Source organism: Sarcophilus harrisii, chromosome 1 (assembly GCF_902635505.1).
Source record: "Sarcophilus harrisii chromosome 1, mSarHar1.11, whole genome shotgun sequence".
Lineage (NCBI taxonomy): Eukaryota > Metazoa > Chordata > Mammalia > Dasyuromorphia > Dasyuridae > Sarcophilus > Sarcophilus harrisii.
In genome coordinates, this window is record NC_045426.1 from 273,278,281 (window position 1) to 273,300,317 (window position 22,037).

Below are 22,037 nucleotides of genomic sequence, written 5' to 3' on the forward strand. Positions count from 1 at the left end.
ATCAATTTCATCAATCAAGAAATCAGTAACTAGCTTACCTTTCTCAGATCCCATAAACAGATTCTGTAGAGAAATAACATCAATTGTTATAATGAAGATCAGACAATTATGGAATCATAGAATCTGAATCAGACGAGATGACTAAAGCCACAAAGTACGTACATGACCAAGTATCCCCTTTACAACATCCTCAAGTAGAAATTACAGAAGACTGAAACCTAATCTAAGGAGCAAAATCACACATCTAAATAAAATATTATGAACACCTATTCAAAGGTGAAAAAAAAAACTTTTTAACTGACAGAAGAACAAATTTCAAGGCAACTCATCAATAGGTCAATAAGTGAAAAAAATGCTTGATTACAATTGTTTTCTATACTCTGCCACTGATTTGTGATAATGAGATTCTAGAAGACCTGACCAGCACCTTTTCTCCAAAATTTTAATATTAATGGCATAACAAACTTAGAAGAACCCAAACATAAAGAAAAAGAAACATAAAATCCCAAGACCACCTTGAGACAAAAAGGAGCAGACAACTTACAATAGAGAGTTTTTCTGTTGTTGTGTATCTGGCAAGGATATCACCACGTTTGCTTGACCAAGGTTCAAAATCAGTTCCTACTAAGGAATTATCATCTCTGTCTCGTTTCTTTCTTGAGCCATCCTATGGATAAGAAAAAAAACAAAGAAAGAACTCAATAACAGTAGATAAAACTAAAAAAAAAAAAAACAAAAAACACCTCACAACTGTTTAAAAGTCTTCTCAGGCAGACAATTCAGGCAGTTCATGCCTTGTTCTGCAAAAGAATGCTCCTAAAATTAAATGAATTGATGAAGAGAGAAATGAGCAGAACCAGAACACTGTACACAGAAACATCAATAATGGAACAATAAGCGACAACGAAAGACTTAGTTTCTCTGATCAATATTATGATCCATGACAATTCCAAAGAACTTATGATGAAAAATACTGATGATCTCTAAATACAAACTGAAGCACATTTTTCCACTTTATTTTTCTTGTCTTTTTTTTTTTTGGGGGGGGGCAGTATTTGCAACACAGCTAATTTGAAAATACATCTTGCCTAATTTCATGTGTATCGTATTTCTTTTTTTCTCAATGGGAAGAGAGGTGGAAGAACAGATTTGAAATAGGAAATAATTTTTTTAAGTTATTACTCTAATATAAAAATGTTAACTGATTTATAACCTATTATTGACTGTTATCTTTCAATAACTTAGCTTACGAAAAAAAAAGAATATTCCTTTCCACCTGCTACTGAATAGAGCTGGAGAAAAAATCATGAAATCATGTTGACTGGGTCCACTGCAAATTTATAATTTCAACTGAACCCCATTGAAGAAACACAATCTTTTTACACCACCCTTATTGATTCACTATTGTAACTCACCAAAGCAACTATTCTAAACATTTTGATCCTTTCTCAAATCTCGAATAGTATCTTCACCCCATATCATCAGCTTAGAACCCTGACTCATACTTATTTGAAAAAATTAAGACTTCAGTCAAATTCCCTCATTTCCCATTCTTCTCTTCTCAAATGATGATGTTGCCCTTCTCCTTGGCAAAGCTAATTCCCTTCATTAGTGATCTCATCAGCTCCCCTATATTCAATTATTATCTCCATACAGATAATTCTCAGATGTATTTATCCAACCCTAACTTTTCTGCTGTCCTCTTGTCTTTCATCTCCAACTATTTCAACTGAATGTCCTGTAGAAATCCTAAACTTGACATGACCCACACTGAATTTATCTTTCTTCCTAAACCCTCCTCTCTTAACTACCCTATTACTGTTGAGGATCCATCCTTCCAGTCACTCAGGATTACCATCTGGGTGTTATTGATAACAACTCCTTCTCTTCTACCTCTATAACTAATCTGTTAAGAATTCCTGTTTATTTCTATCTTCATAACACCTCTTCTATACATCTCTTTCCCTGTCCTGACTACCACCCTGACACAAATTTTTATCATCTTACAATCATACAACTTCAATAGTTTTCTAATTGGTCTCACTGCCTCAAATTTCTCTCCTCTTTGGTATATTCTCTACTCTGTTGCCAAAATGATCATTCTAAAATTCAGGTCTGACTGATTATCACTCTGCAATTGAGTAAACTCCAGTAGTTCCTGTTAATCTCCAAGATCAAAGATAAAATCCCTTGGTTGTAAAATCCTTTCTATTCTTCCCAATCTTCTTATGCTCCACTAGTTTCCCCATACTCTACAATCCAGCAACAATTTGGATATCCTATTCCCTAAACAAATCACCTCACCTCTTCATTTTGTGCCTTTTCACTAACTGACCCTCAACAATGAATATTCTTTTTCTTTTCTTCATCAATGCCTAATTTCCCTAGCTTTCTTCAAGTCTCAATTCAAACCCTACTTTTTTCACATAAAAGTATTTTCTAAAAATGGAGAAAAGACAACACTGAACCCCTTCCTTGATTTAAAAAAAAAAAAAAAGAACATGTTATTACCATATTAACTGTAGTAGTTACTGGATCTGCTATTGCTGCAAACATGGAGAGTGGATCAGTACCATCAAGAACACTGCTCAAGGGGTCCACCATTGAGCTTGAGGAAGAAGATGAAGTAGAAGAAGTACTTCCTTTCCTCCCCATTTTCTTGGTCTTTGATTCTATGACCTGTGGGAAAATTTTAAAGAGATTTTACTATTCTTCCTAATTAAACAACAAAATGACTTTAGAATTTTCTCTTTTGAAAAGAATAGATGACTCAGTTGTACCAACTTACTTATTCTAAATCTGATATTGTTGTTTTTGTTAATAATGAACACCCTGCGCAGAGTATATTAAATCAGCTATCTCCTTCAGTCATTTCATACTATCATCATCCAGATGATACATATTCTCACAGACATTTTAAAAGTAGCATGTCCATGAGACAAACAATAGTGAAGTTTTCTTTTGAAAACAACTATAGAAAAAGTTCCTTACTTGAACAAAGCCTTAACCATGATCTTTCTTTTCTAATTGTAGATGGAAAGAAGAAACTAGATTCATCCCTCCTCCACCCCTGAAATAAATCAAATGTCCAAGTTAATTCTACTAATATGAAAGGAAGTAATAGTTGTAGGCAATATAAGAAACAAAATAAAAGTCAAAGAACACAGAGATACCAGTCACAATGCCATAACAAACTTCCAATAATGAACAGAAAAAGCCAAAGGAAGATATCAGTATTTTCAGTCAATGAGAATATCATGCATAATAAACTTACAGTTATAGGTTTCAGTGGATGATAATCTCCAAAATCCAGGGGTACAATCTCTGGCCTACATGATTCAAATTCAGTTTTGTAGTTTCTCTGCCTCGAATGCCTATTAAAGACATGTATACAAAAATCAAGTAGTTAATAAAACCCAATATAAATAAGCATTTCTTGCTGGGCTAGTAAGAATCACAAGTTGTTACACTTGAAAGAGCTCTTAAGAGATCATCTATCTTAATCCCCTCATTTTATTAATAGGGAAAATGAAGTCAGAAGGGAAATGCCCTCTTTATGATCAAAAAGCTGATTATTAACTTGTCTAGAATTGCACCTGCCTTACAGGGTTTTTAGCCCTCTAGCCTAAGGAATCAAATGATCTTATTCCTATAAACTTTCCATTTACCAAAATTAGTTTTAAGAAAGACAAGTAACAAATGAATACCCTACAATAGCACAAACTATGTAACACCCTTAAATTTAAAAAAAGATAAGTTTTTTTTTTTAAACTATAGCATGTTTCTAAGAATAGAAAGGTACTCTTGTGGGTTTAATTATAAAACAAAAAGCTCTTTCACACAAAAAATTCATTATTTCAAACACTACAGTGAATAAAAGATAAACTCATAAGTAGCTCAAGAGACAAAAAAACATATAACCCACAAATTCAAGTTTTTCATAATCACTTTTATTTTTTAATTTGGTTCATTCTTTTTAATGAGGTAGCACAGTTTAGTAGAGAGAATACTGCACTTGGAGCACAGAAAACTGAGGTTCAAAAATCACTTCTGATATTTAATGACTGGAAGACGATGAGGGAGTCATTTAACTTCTATGTACCTCAAATCATTCTCTAGGTCTCCATGATGAAAATGGAGGAAGTTCACAAAAAAACTGAATTTTCTTTAACAAGAGGAAAAGGCAGAAAAATTAAAAAGTAATGCAGATTAAATACTCAGAAATGTCTTGTCAAAATAATTAAAGCAGCTCATTCTAACAATTCCAAAGAAACCAGGGTTTGATTTCTATTTTTCGCCCTATTTTTAAAGTATTTTTCCCAATTACATGTAAAGATAAAAAATATTCGTTTAAATAAAAATTTTGAGTTCCAAATTTTTCTCCCTCTCTGACCCTCCCCAAAATGATAATCAATTTGATGTAGGTTATATATGTGCAGCCATGCAAAACATATTTCCATTTTATTCATGTTGTGAAAGAAGTAGACCAAAAAGAAAAACAACACAGAAAAAAAAATAAAGTGAAATTAGTATACTTTGATCTGCATTCAGACTCCACCAATTTTTCCTCTGGATATGGATATGGATAAGTGAGTTCTGCTCACTTCCTTTTGCAGCAGTGAAAGTAAGTTTTTCCAGGTTTTTCTGAAATTCACCTGTTCATCATTCATTATAGCACAAAAGTACCACAAATTATTTAGCATTTCCCATTTAATGGGTATCTCCTCAATTTCCAATTCTTTGCCATTACAAAAAGAGCTGTTATAAATATTTTTGTACATGTCAGTCCTGCTCTTTGGACACAGTTCTATATTGCTCTCCAGAATGGTTAGGCCAGTTCACAACTCTCCCAACAGTGCATTAGTATCACAATTCTCCCATGTCTTCTCCAACATCTATTTTCCTTTTCTGTCATATTAGCCAAGTTAACAGGTGTGAAGTAGTACCTCAGAGTTGTTTTAATTTGTATTACTCTTAACAGTTATTTAGAACACTTTTTTCATGATAGCTTTGATTTCTTCATCTGAAAACTGCCTGTTCATATCCTTTGACCATTTTTGATTTCTACTTCTTGACAGTAAGGCTATTAAAATGTCTTCCTTTGTCACTGGGATCCTAGACATACAAACATATACTTCTAGTTCCTATTCAATGGATTTATACTCTGAAAGAGGCAAGTAAAAATTAAAGTAAATGACTCATGACAATTAAAACTTAATATGCTATTTTTGAGCATCTCTCCTACCAATTCAATAGCCTTTAAAATCAGAAACTATTGTACACATGCTTAATGGCAAAATGTCAAAACATATAAAACTATACCTAAATTTAAAATTTAACTATAATCACAGAATCACCAGATTTGGTGATCTTGACAGGAACAATATAGCTTTGACTTCTGACTACCAACTAAGCCATCAAAAAAGATTTTTTTTTTCTCTTCATCTAAGTACAGAGAAGCAAAACCTCAGCCATGAACTCCAGCATTTCACAACTGGAGATTTCCTCAGATGCTTCAGACCAGGGAAGAAGAATAAAATCCAACAGGCATGCCAATCTGTCCTCTTTTCTTTTTGTTTTCTTAATCTCTAATTTCCTGTTTCCACTTCCAACCCCTACAAAAGTTGCAACTCTTGGAATGTTAGTAATATCTATTTTCCTTAACCTCCAATCTACCATTTCCGTTCATGAGTTCATTCATTATCTTTTGCTAATGCTTTTGCACTCATACCCAAATTCTTTAACAGGTGCCATTTATTCTCCTTAATGAAATGAGGCAAAAAATAATCTCCATATATAGCACGTTTAGATGTTATTTCTAAAGAAACTTAATAGGAAAAGAGAAGATTGGTCACTGACATAGGGAACTAGTTCCCTGTTGAGGAAAGTCTCTCTACCAACTCTTTAGGACTTTAAAATCAGGTACTGACTAGCATTGGTGGAAGAAAAGGAAGGTGCTATAATCACAATATGAATCCCTTTTAGAATAAGCTAGAGAAAAAGAGACAGACTGAGAACAACAAATGTGGTAACCTGAGTACCAAAAAGCCCAAGAGAAATGCACTCTGATTTTGTTTACCAGGGTGTATCTGCTTGATCTGAAACTCAAACCACAAAATGAGAACCTGCAAGAACAAACACCAAAGCTAGATTAGATAAGAGACATTACAAGGGAGGTGTCTAAAAACAGAATGGAATTCAATAGAAAAAGCGGTGTGTTGTGGTAAACTGACTAGTAGACTTGGAATAATATCTCAGTTCAAATCCCACCTCTAAAATTTACTCTGTGACTCTGGACTTAAACTCTGATTTTACTGGTAAGGAAACTCCCTCTAGCAATGCAGATCTTAGAGAGCTGCCTATGGCAATAAGACATCAAATGACTAGCCAGAGACACAGCTCTTACCACAAAGGTAGAACTAAAAAGAACCCAAGTTTTCCTGGCTCAGGCCAAGATCATAAGGTTATTTAATCCTCTATAAAAATTAAAGATGACATATATGTAAAATGCTATATAAATGGGAGCTAGCATTTGGTAGTTATTATATAGCACACAGAATTTTGGAAAATGCCTAATCACTGATTATTGTTCCTTAGAATTTTTTTTAATACATGATAAAAACAATTCCCAAGGTTAGGAAAATATATTAAAACAATAAACAGATGGCTTAGAACATTGCTCTGCACACAGGTGCTGACATTTCATAGTAGCCAATCAATTCAACAAACCATCTGGTGCCGTTTCCCCCTAATGGCTGACTTTGGGACTACTTTTTAATTACTGAAAGTATTTGTTATTTTATCAGTGTAGAAAACCCTGGTGAAGAACACCCTCTAGAAATGCAGAACTTTCCTTTTGTGTGATTTCTCTAGTGTCAGGGAATTCCCTAGTACACTGAGATATCACACAGAAAATCTGTGACCAAAAGTGCACTTGAATGAAGGTCTTTCTTGGCTCTAATGCTGAAGACAGCTCTCCAGATACAATCCCAAGCTGCTTGCCAAAGCACTAATATAGATACAATATATACAATATTCAATCAGCAATTTGGGAAGTATAATGAATAAAGCTGAAGGCATGCTTGACCTATAGCTGAATTTGTGTTCTTTCCTCCTTCATATATTTTGTCCTACTATCACCAACACCTGTGTAAACAGATTAAAACAGCAATGAGTGATTTCGCAATCTGTGGTCCAAAATGAAACATAGCTAGTTTAACATGGGGGGAGGGAAGGAAGCAATCTTCTAAATGTATCCAAGAGAAAGGTACAAGGTTCCTAAATTATTGTAACTTCCTCTTGGATACATTTATTACAATAAATCTTTCAAGCTCTGTGTCCTTCTGAGAGTGATAAAAGTAAAGTGTCTTCTTTATTAAAAATAATAATAGTCAATAAAAAAAATGACGATTTCAGAAAAATCTGGAAAGACATAAACTGGCCTGAAGAAGTAAAGTGAGCAGAACTAGGAAAATATTGTACACAGTAATGGAAGCACTATGCTTCCATGATGAACAACTATGAATGACTTAGCTATTCTCAGCATTTAAAAAAAAAAAAAATGCAATACAATCCCAGAGGACTGATGATGAAAAATGGTATCCGCTTCCAGAGAAAGAACTGAGAGAGAACTGAATACAGACCAAAGCATATTTCTCATTCTCTCTTCTTTTTTGTTCAACTTTTCTTCCATGAAATAACTAAAATTTAAATACATTTTACATGATTGCACATGAATAACCTATTACTGCTTACCACCTCAAAGAAGTGTGGGAAGAGAGGAAGGGAAAGAATGAAACTCAAAATTTTTAAAAAGTTAATGTTAAAAATCATTTTTATATGCAATTGAGGGAAAAATAAAATACTATTTTTTAAAAGCTAAGATCAAACTTCCAATATATTTTATGAAATATTTCTTTTCCAGAAAGATTTTTCAGAGGTAGAATATGACTAGTTGTATTTGCCTTATTTCTCTTTGTGAAAAATAAGTTTTCCTTTCTGAATTGTCATCTAAAGCTTTCACTGCAAGCTATCATGTTTTCCTTTGTTTTCTCTATTAACTTAGTATTCCCACTACTGGAAAATAGAAACATTTCTTAGGATGGCATAAGTTAACTTGTTTTTTATAAATTTAACAGTGCCCTCTATTGGACAGCTGAATATATACAAGTTTTCATGGCTGCTACGAAGTTGATAAAAGGGATACCGTTACAACTTAGCTATCAATGTCTTATGTTAAAAAGCTGACTTCCTATTTTAAATTGCCATTTGTATAACAGAATTTATGATTATTTATTCAGTTTGCCCTACTATTTCCTCAAATTTGAACTATTTAAATTTACTAGCAAACATTAGTAGTTAGTAGAAAGTGACTTTTTCCTTAGCCACGTTACTTTTTAAAGACAACCACACTGATTTACATGAACTGATGCTGAGTGAAATGAGCAGAACCAGGAGATCATTATATACTTCAACAACAATACTATATGATGATCAATTCTGAAGGATGTGGATGGTGAGATGAACCAAATCAGTTCCAATATAAAGCAGTAATGAATTGAACCAGCTACACCCAGCGAAAGAACTCTGAGAGATGACTATGAACCACTACATAGAATTCCCAATCCCTCTATTTTTGTCCGTCTGCATTTTTGATTTTCTTGACAGACTAATTTCTAGTCTAATACTATTTCAAAGTCTGACTCTTTTTATACTGCAAAATAACTGGACATGTAGTATACATATATTGTATTCGACTTATACGTTAATATATTTAACATGTATTGGTCAACCTGCCATTTGCGGGGAGTGGATGGGGGGAAAGAGGGGAAAAGTTAGAACAAAAGGTTTTGCAACTGTCAATGCTAAAAAATTACCCATGCATATATCTTATAAATAAAAAGCTATTAAAAAAAAAAAACAAGGACAACTTGTCTAATATTTCTCTCTTTTTTTTTTTAAGTGGAGGGGGCAGAAGTGGGAAGGAGAAAAATGTGTTGATATTTGAAAATGTGTGTGTGTGTGTGTGTGTGTGTAAATATATATGTATATATATATATATATATATGGAACTGATTTTTGAGCAGAGCTTTGAAGGAAGCTCAAGATGCTAAGGGAAAGAGGAAGAAGTACATTTTAAATAAATGCAAAAGCATGTCGATGGAATACCATGTTTGAGAAACAATAGTTTCTCAACAGTTTTAGCCAATTCAGTTAAACTTTAGAGAAGGTGAAGGGGAGTAGTTTGTAATACACCTGAAATAAATATTGAAGCCAGATTGTTAACAGTTTTAAATGCCAAATAGGTTTATATTAGATCCTAAAGGTAATTAGGAGCAACTGAAGTTATTGAACAGGGAATGGTATAGTCAAATCTGTACTATAGAAATAATTATGTGCTTTAGAAATAACTATAAAATATATTTATTTGTAAAACATAATATAAAAATAGACATTACTATAACCATAAAATAATTCTCTTGTTTAAGAAATACATATATACTTATATGTTGGAATCCTTACAAAGTGTTAAGTCATTAGATTGATAGAGACAATAATTATCTAATTTAGCAAGGTTCAGCATTGATCTGATCTTACAAGGAGATGTTATGGGCCAGAAGAAACAAGGTACTAAGTATAACCGATAGAAACAATGCTTGTGTTCACGCCTTTAGAGAACTCCTATAAGCAAGAAGCTCTTAGGGCCAGAGAGCACTCTGGGAGGAAACCCATAATCCCACTCTCTCAGAGGAGGAGTCAACCTTTGGGAGATCATATATAAGAAGCGGACAAAGGCTCAGTCCGGAGTTCAGCTGAAAAGACTGAGAGGGGAGTGTCAAGTCAATTCAGGAGAAGCCCTCTCTTGGAGGCACAACCAGATTCATTCTAACTTTCACTGTGGTGGCTGGCCTCCTGCACTTGCCCCACTGAGACCAAGGCTGGTCTGAAAGGCTCTTCAGAAAGCTGCCCAACCCCAGGCAAGGAGAAGAGAGATTCATTCCAACTTTCACCTTGGTGCTGGCCGGAGGCTGAAGAAAGCAGAGGCAGAAGCAAAGGACAAAGCTGCAAGAGAGCTCTTGGAACTAAGGAGAGAGATAGGCCTCTAAGAAAACTAACAGGGCTATTATGGAAGGAGAAAATAAACGTTTGGATTTTAATCAGCTGGCTGCATTTTGAGGTGATTATTACTTTTAACTGAAACTAAGGCTGCCTCCAGATAACCTCCCCGAGAAACCTCCTCCCAGAGAGAGCCATTATATTAAAGAAGAACACCACACATATATGTATATATAAATGTAAATTTATATATATATATATAAACATAAAGTATAAATTTTTTAAAGTCTAATTTTTCTTTAATTCTCCCTGATATATCTGGGCTAATGACTACCAAAAAAAGTTTTGGTAACAATGGATGAAAATTTCACTTATGATTCAGGTAGTACTCAAGGCACATCTGCTCCTGCATCACGTTGTGCCTATATGTATAATAGCAAGCATTTATATAACAGGTTAAGGTTTGAAAAATATTTTACATTTGATTGTCACAACAATCCTGTGAGGCAGGTGCTATTATTTTGCTCACTTTGCACATAAGAAAACTGAGGCAAACAGAAGTGACTTGCCTAGGGTCCCACAGCTACTACACACAATTCAAATTCAGGTCTTTCTAACTCCAAGTTCACCACATAATATTCCAAGACAGACAAAAATACCAAAGTATATACTAGGGTTACTAAAACGGGGAAGTGGGGAGGAAAGGAGAAAATGTTCTGGATCAGAAATTTCCTTACCCACGTTATTTCATATGACAAAAACTGGAATGGACTACCGAACCTAAGCAGAAGTTCACAGGATTTCTAACCCATTATATGCTTCTTTTGGCTTTTGATTGGAAGAAAAGAGCCACCATCCCCCCCCTCCAAAAATTTTCTTATTGCCATTACTAATTGACACTTGTCTCCCTACCCTCAGGAGAACAAAGCATTTATTTAGTGCTTATTATGTGCCAGGCAATCAATCAATATTTATTGAGTGCCTACTGTATGCCAAGTACAGTCCTAAGAACCTAAATTCTTTGAGAGAAAGAACTATGACTAGGGTTTTTTCCCCCCTCCTCCCCAGTGGCCAACAATGTCTGGCACATAGTAGGTGCTCAGGTGATGACAAAAGGAACAGTTTCCTCCTTCTCAAATCCTCATGGGCATCACCAGACTAGACTCAACAAGAGCCAGCTCTCTGTGATCTTGATAGACTGTTTCAGTGGGATCATAATTTATTGATTCATTGTATCCCAAAAGTGCTGTTTTCTCCTCAGTGATTTTGATTAAGACAAAAAATATATGTTTGAATGCCACATAATTGTTAGGAATAACTAATGTGTTGTGAAAAAAAAAAAATAATCCAGAAATAAGTTTAGAGAATGAACTAGACTCAAATAAAAGAAATAAAATTTGAGATAAATGTAGTCTTGCTCTTAAATTTCCAGTAATCAACTACTTAAATGCAGTTTAGATGAGACACGTCTTACCACCATTTAAAATTAAGACTAAGAAAATTTAGTTAAATACAAGTTACATATTATTCAATTATATGAAATGATTATTTTAAAAAATCTTAATACAATCTCCTGTGCCAGTAACAGAAGTAGTGATATAAAAGAGTAATAATACTGTCACTGGAAAGTCTACATCAAAAGCACTGTCTTCAATTTTATTTACATTTTATGAGGGACATTGAAAAACTGGATTATATCCAGAATAGGGTGAAGATAGTAAGCCTAATAAAAAAATCAAAACACATGAGGAAATATTCAAGGTTTTAAACTGAAAAAGAGAAAACATGAAAACTTTCTTCAACTTTTTGAAGGGATATAAGAAGGAAGAGGAATTGGATTTATTTGGACTTGGCCCAAGCTCACTGGAAGAAGTCATAAAATGGATGATTTTAAAGCAAGATGTGACCAAAAATAAAAAAATTAAAAACAATTTTAAAAATGCTTCTCTCATAATTAGCATGTCTAAAAATGGAATAGATTGTCTTATGTAGGAAAAAATGTGTTCAAGGAGAATATGCTTTGTAACATACAAAAAAATGGCTTAAAGCTGATTTCTCCGTAAGAGTAAGACACTAAAGCATCTTCAGTTCAAAAAATTGAAAGGAAGCACTGAAGAGTGGAAAAAACCTATACTTCTTGAGCCCAGAGTCCTGTGTACGAAGTCCTCCTCAGTCCTTACTACCTGTGCGCCTTCGGGATCTAAATTCCACCGCAGTTCTCGCATTCTGTGATTCTGGTTAATTTAAAGCGGCTATCATCCCATTTGGGAATAGAACTAGGGTAGGGCACCCCTCCCCCCCCCAAAAAGCTAGTCCTAGCAACCCAGTCCAACAAGCCTCGGAGCAGCGTGCACCTCCGGACACGGGAAAACAGGGTGAGTGGAATACAACGAAAGAAAAAAAACAGCTGAATTTGGAGGAAGGAGGCCTGGGTTCGAATTCTGATTCGGGTTGGTCAAGTCACGAAATCAAAGAACCCCAATTTCCTGATCTGTAAAAGGGGGGCGTTAACCTTCTCAAGCTTCTTCCACACCGAAATCTCCCAGCCTCCAAGGATGCAGAAGGGCTGGAGGAGACAGGAAGGGGTAAAAAGTGGGGGTGGGGAGGATTCTGTCGTCTTGGCAACAAAAGGGGGAGAGAAGAGAGGAAGGGCGCCCCCTCCTCCAGCACCGCCCCCATCCTTCACGGCCGCCCGTGCCCCAGCGCGGCCCTCCCCGGGTCCCGCTAATTAAATGCGCCCGCTCCCCACACACGTATGGAAAACAAGAGATGACCCGTCCACGCCAACCTCCCGACAGCTCAGCCCGGGCGGGCCGCTAGCTTACCACGGAAAGGTAGCCATCTTCCCTTGTCACATGACCGCCCCCGCCCCGCGTGGCCTCGCCCTTTTAATCCCCTCCTGCCGCCATCTTTGTGAAGGGCAGAGCCGCTCCGGGGCGGGGTTGAGATGCGCGAGGCCCGCCCGGGGGGGGGGGGGAAGGGGGGGGGGGACGGAGGGAGCGCGGAGGAGGCGCCTGCGCCCTCTAGGCGACGCGAAGGGGAGCTCCCTAGGAAAAAAGCCTCAATGGAGCCGAAAATTCAAATTACTGAAACCGTCCGGAGTCAGGAGATGGAAGGATGGAGTGTCGTGTTTGATGAGCAGCGAGGAGGATGGTGTTGGTGGAAGGTAGAATTGGTCCGGCGTGTCCGATTCGTTTCCTTTTCCAGTTCGTCTTCCTCGGGAAACTGAGGCAAACAGAGTTAAATGACTTTCCCAGGATCACACGCATGTTGGACCCTGGCACCCTGGATCTGAGCTCAGATCTTTCTAAATCCGCTCCCGGTGACGTGCACCGCCCCATCAGGATATCGGCCAGGGCCAAGCCCACTTCGTTATCAGGGACTGGAGAAAAGGCGAGAGAAAGGCTTGCTGTCTGTCCAGCGGGCTCAGTGAAGAAGAGAAAAGGAAACAATGAGGAAGGGTCTGGTTTTTGGAGAAATAAGAGTTAAAGCTTAGGGTTAGGGTTAGCTGAGAGTCTGACGGGGAAGACAGGTGCAGGATCCTTGAATTGAGAATGTTTGGAAGAGCTTCCATGGGGGGTTGGGGGAGGAAGAGAGAGAGAGACAGAGAGAGACACAGAGACAGAGAGAGACAGAGAGAGACAGAGAGAGAGAATAAAAATAAATCAAGAAGAGGAAAAAAAAAGGACTGCCTTGCCGTAATGAGAAAGAGAGAGAGAGAGAATAAAAATAAATAAATCAGGAAGAGGAAAACAAAAGGACTGCCTTGCCGTAATGAGAAAGAGAGAGAGAGAGAATAAAAATAAATAAATCAGGAAGAGGAAAACAAAAGGACTGCCTTGCCGTAATGAGAAAGAGAGAGAGAGAGAATAAAAATAAATAAATCAGGAAGAGGAAAACAAAAGGACTGCCTTGCCGTAATGAGAAAGAGAGAGAGAGAGAATAAAAATAAATAAATCAGGAAGAGGAAAACAAAAGGACTGCCTTGCCGTAATGAGAAAGAGAGAGAGAGAGAATAAAAATAAATAAATCAGGAAGAGGAAAACAAAAGGACTGCCTTGCCGTAATGAGAAAGAGAGAGAGAGAGAATAAAAATAAATAAATCAGGAAGAGGAAAACAAAAGGACTGCCTTGCCGTAATGAGAATCCAGTTGTAGTTAGATTTTTAAAAAAATGTACAGTATACTCATTTAGCATTCGTGTACGATTTCTTGCATGCTACATGCAGTTCTTGGAGTGACTGAGAGTCAATGATCATGCAATAAGATGGATTTAGAACTGGTAGATGGCTGTATTCCAAAAGTGGGTGTTAATGTTCAGTATCAGACTGGCCAGGGGTTACTGTGGAGTGCATCAGGGATCTATCTATGCTTGGCCTATTTCTGTTTAGCATTTTTATGAAGGCACAGGTGATTTGTGAATGACACCAAAGGGATGGAGAGTTGGAATCCAAAGGAAACTTGGCAAACTAGAATATTGGACTAAATCTCATAAGATTCAGTAAGTACTAAAATTCAAAAAAAAAAAAAATAAATGTAGCCTGGTACAACACACAAAAAACAAAAACAATGCAAGTTTAAGATTAAGAAAGCATGGTTAAACAGCAGTTGTTCTGAATTAGAACTTCAAAAGGGAGAGGTTGGAATCTTGTAAATGAAATCTGGATAGGGCAGAGTGGTGAATTAGGCAAAAGTGGGTGAAGGATAGATGTGGTTGTTTAGAAAATAAGTTCTAAGATTGTCTATTGCAGGGAGGGTGGGACCTGTGAAGACCAAGTTAGCACCCTGGATACCTTAGAATCAGCAGGACTCAGGATAAGCAAAAGTCCTTGGTCTTTATTCTTGGTCTATAGGAGTAGAAGTGAACAGGATGGAAGTAGGATCTCCAGGACCTCTTTTTTTCCTTGTCTACTGCCAAAGTGACTCTGGCTTGTCTTACTCCACCCCTTAATCCTTCCCACAATTCTCTGTATACACCAAAAGATTGAACCAGCACAGAATAGTGGAAAGGGCCACTTTCCAAGCATATGCTAATAGAGTATTGTCCAATTGGTAATTAGCCTTAAGTGATCAGTTGTCTGATTCCAGTGAACCTATTCAGAGTTCCCGCCCTTTACAGGGACCCAACCCATTTTCCAATCCTCCATTTGATTGATCACTCCCTCTATGGGGTCATGATATGGTGCTCTAAGTGGACCACTTTGGAGTCCAGTAGTCTGGATGACCTCTTTTAACCCTAAACCTATGACCCTCTTATAGAATACATGTAACATCTAAACTAACTTATGAAAATTATTCATATAAACATTTTCTAAAATCCCTAAACTAAATATATTTAGACTTGCTGGGCTCATAGAAGGAACACTTGCCCTGTAAATTATTCCTTGATCCCAGGTAACCAACTTGCTGTTTTGACTAATTTTTTTTTTTTTTTTTTAACAGATTCTGTGGCTAAGCTACTGTCTGAAAAAGATTCTGTTTCTAGCAGCCTTGGTATTCCTAACATGGCTTAGAATCATGATCCTCTTTGAAAATAAGGGACAAATAACAACAATCTTCTTCAAGGCCAAGATTGGTCACTATAATTATACAGCATCTTTCTTCATTTAATGGATCCTTTTTGGGAGAAGGAGGCACTGAAGTAGTCGTTAGTTCTCCTCAGTCATTAGTTTTCTACTTTGCATCTGTTGCCCTTCTTGGTATAAATTCCACAGAACAAGATGCAATCCCTTCCATTTCTCTACCTTTCCCCTTTCCTATTTTCTTTTGCATCTGCTCCTTTAGACTGTAAGCTCCTGCAAGACTGAAGGAACTATCTTTCTTTTTGTTTACTGTAGTCTCAGAGCTTAGCACAGTGTCTGGTATATAGTAATAAATGTTTATTGGATTGAATTAATTCTTTACTGGTAGTTACTGTTTTTATAAATAATAGTCATTACTAGAATCATCAGTTCTTCGTTATTGCTGTTGAGTTGTTTCAGTCCTGTCTGATTTTTCAAGATGACATTTGGAGTTTTTTTGGCCAAAATGTCATCTGGATAGGGCAGAGTGGTGAATTAGGCAAAAATAGATGTTGTGGTTTGCCATGTTAGTCTTCAGCTCATTTTACAGATGAGGAAACCAAAGCAGAGTTAACTCATTTGCTCAGTCATACAGCTAATAAGTGGCTAAGACCAAATTGAATGATGAATATTCCTGACTCCAGGCCAAAGGCTTTATCCACCACCTACTGGTGTTAAAAATATCAGATTCTGTGTTAGGGAGCAGTTGTAACTATTAAGAGTATTGTGCAATTTCCTAAATGCAATCTACCCCACCCTTTCTCAAGTCCCAACTAAGAAGCAACTGCAGGAATCAAGTGAAGTATCAAGAAACTCTGAGGGAGAGACAAGAGGTGCCATGGGCAAGGAGGGTCAAACCACCATGACTACCATCACTTCCTTTTACATCAGTGGAGACAATCTACGACCTTATGTCCAAGAGCCCTAAGAACAGCAGCACCCCATTCCTGCTTCTAACTCACCTATAAAACCATCATCCAGGGATATAATCCAGAGATTATCAGGCCTTTAGTTGGTAACTGTAGCCCACCATTTCAAAATGGTGAAACCCATACAAAACTGAAACATTTACTGTTGTGCATTTTTGTATTTAACTTCAACTGGATGGACACTCTGCAGCAAGGCAGTCCTTTTTTCTCTCCCTAATTTATTCCCTGTCTCACACTCATGAAAGCTGTTCTAAACATTGTCTTCTAAAATCAAGCATCCCATACCCATCCTTCCCCCCATGCTCCCATCTATAGACCTTAACTCTTATTTTACCTCCCCCCCCCAAAAAAAAAAAGACTGGAGCTGCTTCTTTCCCTCTCTTCTTCATCAGAATCCCTTTGACATCAATCCCTCCCTCTTTTCTCCAGCTTTCAGTAATGAAGTGACTCTTCTCCTTAAGGCCAAACAGCTCTACACATGCACTCAATCTTATCTTTTATCCTCTCCAGCAAACTGTCCCCTCAATCATTCCTTTTTTCTCTCTAACCCTCAGTCTACTAATTCCTTCCTTACTGCCTTTTAAACATGCATAAATATCCCAGTACTAAATCATGCTATATCTTTCATCCCTTTTTTACTCAAACACCTAGAAAAAAGTCTTCTTTCCCCACCTTACCTTCTTCTCCTCTTTCTTGCTCAATTTTTTTGTAATCTTACTTCCATATTCTCACTAAACTGAAACTGCTCTTTCAAAGTTGCTATTGATCTCATAATTGACACAGCTGTGGCCTTTCTAAAATCTTCCTCTTTTCTGACTTCTTCATAACATTTGAAACTGCTGACTAGCCTCTTGAATATTCTCTCCTCCCTGCATTTTCATTTTATGACCCTCTCCTGATCCTCCTTCTACTTTGCTTACTTATTGCTCCTTCTCAGTTTTACTTTCTAGTTTTTATTTACTAGGGTTGGGCCTAGTCTCTTTACACTGACTTGATAACCTCATTAGCTATTCTGAATTTAATTATCTCCTAAATGCAGATGATTCCCAGATACTTATATATAGATACACACATACATACACACACATATATATATACCCATATGTATAATTATATATATTTAGTTCTATGACTCTCTTTGTATATGTCTGTATAGATAGATACATGTGTGTGTGTGTGTGTGTCTTGCAACTAGATGACACAATAGAAAGAATGCCAGATCTGAAGTCAAGAAGACCCGAGTTCAAATCCAGGCTCAGACACTATCTGTGTTTTCATGACCCCATTTGGGATTTTCTTGGTAGAGATACTCGGGTGGTTTCCCATTTCCATCTCCAGCTCATTTTACAGATGAGGAAACTGAGATCATAAAAAAGGGAAAAGGACCCACATGTGCAAAAATGTTTGTGGCAGCCCTTCCTGAGTGGAATGCCCATCAGTTGGGGAATGGCTGAAGAAGTTATGATATATGAATGTTATGGAATATTATTGTTCTATAAGAAATGACCAGCAGGATGATTTCAGAAACACCAGGAAAAACTTACATGTACTGATGCTAAGTGAAATAAGCAGAACCAAGAGATCATTGTACACAGCAACAAGATTATATGATGATCAATTCTGATGGAAGTGGCTCTCTTCAACAATGAGAGGATTCAGGTCGGTTCCAATGATCTTGTGATGGACAGAGCCACCATCTGCATCCAGACAGAGGACTACGGGGACTGAGGGTGGATCACAACATAGTATTTTCATTCATTTTGTTGTTTGCTTGAATTTTGTTTTCTTTCTCATTTTTTCCTTTTTGATTTTTCTTCTGCAGCATAATTGTGCAAATATGTATAAAATTGCACATATTTAACATATACTTGCCATCTAAGGGAAGAGAGGAAGAAACAATTTAGAATACAAGGTTTTGCAAGGATGAATATTGAAAATTATCTATGCATACGTTTTGAAAATAAAACTTTAATGAAAAAAGGAAAAAAATTTTAACTGAAAGAAAAATGGTATTGAAGTATTGTAGTGATTGAATGATATATAAATATTAGTGGAAGTAAAGATATATCTGCTTCTCTTCCTAGTCCTGTAAGTCCACAGAAGAGAAAAATGAAGATGAATATAAAGTACATATTTTTGGAGGAAGAGTCAGATTTCCATTCAAGTGGTACTAGCAATGTTGATTGAAAAACTTGAGGTTGGGAATATTTGGGATGCTAAAACACTATTAATAGAGCTCTGAATTGATCCAATTTTTCTGAACAAAAATTCTAGAATTATAAGATGACTAAAATATATATTACATCCGAGCTAATATTATGCCTCAGCATTTACCCCTTTGAGACCAAAAACAGAGGAAAAGATCCCATATATACCAAAAATATTCTAAGTATTTTTGTGGTAAAAAAAATGGAAACAAAATAGCAACCTATCAATAGGAAAATGGGTGAACAAATTGTCATAATTTGTTCTATATTGAGAATGTTATTGCACTGTTAAGAAATGATCAAGGTGGGGCAGCTAAATGGTACAGTGGATAGAATGCAGGCCCTGAATTCAAGAGGACCTGAGTTCAAATCTGATCTCAGACATTTAACATTTCCTAACTGTGTGATCCTAGGCAGTCATTAGCCCCAATTGCCTCAAAACAACAACAAAGAAATGATCGAGAAAATTCAGAAAATCTAAGAGACTTCAATGAATTGAAACAATGAAAAAAAAAAATTGGGAAATAGTGGAATAGATTATGGCATACAAATATAATGGAATGTTAGTGTACCATAAGAAATGATGAGAGGTGTATCAAATAAACTTGGGAAGAGGTGCATAAACTGATATAGAATAAGTGGAGATTGGAAAACAATTTACACAATTACAATAATGTAAAGGAAGACAATTTTGAAAGATTTAATAATTCTGATCAATGCAACTACTAATTTGAATTCTAGAATATTGATGAAGAATATTTTCCTCCTTGTGGTACAGAAGTGATGGACTAACAGGTCATAATAAAACACATTTTTAAAAATGCAAATTTATTTTTCTTGACATATTTCTTTGTTACAAGAGAAAGCTTTTATTTTTTGTAGGGAGAGTGCTCTGGAGGGCAGTTAGTGGTTATGGTGCCAAAAATAAAAGTATCAGTGACACATTTTTTACAGTAAAGTAAAAGGAAACAGGAAGGGAAGTTTTGGTACTATCATAGTAAGCTTAATATATACTTTCGAAAACAAACTATATAATATAAATTGAGTTTTATTTTTAATTCTTTTTTTTCTGTTCTTTGTACATTGAAATTTTTGTATTACTGATTTGGAGCAGTTTTAAAATATGGCTGTCAGCTTGGATTTTCTTAGAATACGCCTCTTAATATTTTGTGACCATTTATCAATTGTGGGATGATTTTTATACATTTAAATCTTTATATATTTTGGAAGCAAGACCCTTATTAGAGGAATTTGTACAAAGTTCCACCCTCTCCCCCCCCCCCCCACAGTTACCTGTGTCTGAGATAATCACTAGCCTACTTTTTGTCTTGTGAGGATTTTTCATCTCTAGATGAGGAACTGTTTTTCTTTTTAAAAAGAAATTATTGATTTTTAAAATTTCATTATTTCTTGCCTGTGAATCTCTTTACCTTAGAATCTTCCCTAGTAATAATGAGAAATAGTTAAATAAAATAAGCTGACATAGGGATCATGTCTGACAGTATATGAAGCACTCTTCATCTGTAGTCCACTATATATCTGATGAAAAGGGAAAAAAAATTTAATCATCCTGGAAATCAAGATTGTTCATTCCATTAATCTGAGTTCTGATATATTTTAATGTAACTTCATCTTGGTATCTCTGTGGCTCGTACATGATAAAGTTTTTGTTGAATAAAACAAACAAAATCCCAAACCTACCCCATAATTTGGAAAATTATAAATAACAAAGTAAATGGTGAATTCAAGTACCCTGCACCATATTAAAAATGTCTTAGTGTATCCCAGAGTGAAAAGGACCCACATGTGCAAAAATGTTTGTAGCAGCCCTTTTTGTAATGGCAAGGAACTAGAGGTTAAGTGGATGCCCTTCAGATGAGCAATGGCTGAATAAGTTATGGAACTTATGGATGTAACGAAATATTATTGAACATAAGAAAATGTAAGAAAAAGAAACTGGGCTGTTTTCAGAAAGGCTTGAAAAGACTTACATGACCTGATACTGAGTAAAATGAGCAGAACCAAGAGAACATTGTACACAGCAGCAGGAAGTATATGTAATGATCAACTGTGATGGACTTGGCCCTTTTCAACAATGCACTGATTCATGGCAATTCCAATAGACTTGTGATGGAAAATGCCATCTACATCCAAAGTGAGAACTATGGAGATTGAATGTGGATCAAAGCATATTTTCACCTTTTTGTTGCTATTGTTTGCTTGGGGTTTTTTTTCCCTTCTATTTTTTTCCTCTTCATTTGATATTTTTGTGCAGGATGAATATGAAAATGTTTAGAAGAATTACATGTTTAACCTATATTGGAATTCTTGCTGTCTCTTTAAGGAGAAGGGAGAGGAGATGGAGAAAAATTTGGAACACAAGATTTTGTAAAGATAAATGCTAAAAATTATCTTTGCATGTATTTGGAAAAATAAAACACTAGGAAATCCTATTTTTGCCTGGACAGGTCATTTAACTGTTTGCTTCAGTTCTCTCATCTGTGAAATGAGCAGAAAAGGAAATGGCAAACCATTCCAATATCTTTGCCAAGAAAATCCCAAGTGGCATCACAAAGATTTGGATACAATTGGAAAATGAATGAACAAGTGCTGGAGACAGAAAAACAAAAAAAAATTAGTCTGTCTTCTTAAGGAATTTAGTCTGAGAGAGACACAATATGCAAACAGCTATGTATAAACAGGAGGTAATCTCACTGAGAAAATTTTAATGAGGATTGGGGAAAGCTTCTTGGAGTTTTTCAAATAAGTCTTACTAATTTATTGAGATAAATATAGTCTATAAGGTAAGACTCACATTTTCTTTTTTTTTTTTTTTTTTCCTTTTTAAGCAACTGGAAAAAAAAATTTTTCCAGTTTTTTTTTTTTTTTTTTTTTTTTTTATTTAATAGCCTTTAATTTACAGGATATATACATGGGTAACTTTACAGCATTAACAATTGCCAAACCTCTTGTTCCAATTTTTCACCTCTTACCCCCCCACCCCCTCCCCTAAATGGCAGGATGACCAGTAGATGTTAAATATATTAAAATATAACTTAGATACACAATAAGTATACATGACCAAAACATTATTTTGCTGTACAAAAAGAATCAGACTCTGAATTATTGTACAATTAGCTTGTGAAGGAAATCAAAGATGCAGGTGTGCATAAATATAGGGACTGGGAATTCAATGTAATGGTTTTTAGTCATCTCCCAGAGTTCTTTTTCTGGGTATAGTTAGTTCAGTTCATTACTGCTCCATTAGAAATGATTTGGTTGATC

At 35.9% G+C, this 22,037-nt stretch overlaps 1 protein-coding gene across 1 annotated transcript in view; it reads right to left on the bottom strand.

Annotated features, from left to right (window-relative positions):
• VPS35L (VPS35 endosomal protein sorting factor like) overlaps positions 1-12,989 on the bottom strand; it is a 111,814-nt gene extending 98,825 nt beyond the window's left edge. Inside the window, exons 1-5 of the mRNA XM_031942613.1 lie at positions 12,882-12,989; positions 3,275-3,374; positions 2,512-2,679; positions 545-667; positions 39-63 (exon numbers count right to left, since the gene is read on the bottom strand). Of these exons, the coding sequence (XP_031798473.1) occupies positions 39-63; positions 545-667; positions 2,512-2,679; positions 3,275-3,374; positions 12,882-12,898 (433 nt within the window). The 5' untranslated portion in view covers positions 12,899-12,989. The remainder of the gene's footprint in view (positions 1-38; positions 64-544; positions 668-2,511; positions 2,680-3,274; positions 3,375-12,881) is intronic.
• Between the last annotated feature and the right edge of the window lie 9,048 nt (positions 12,990-22,037).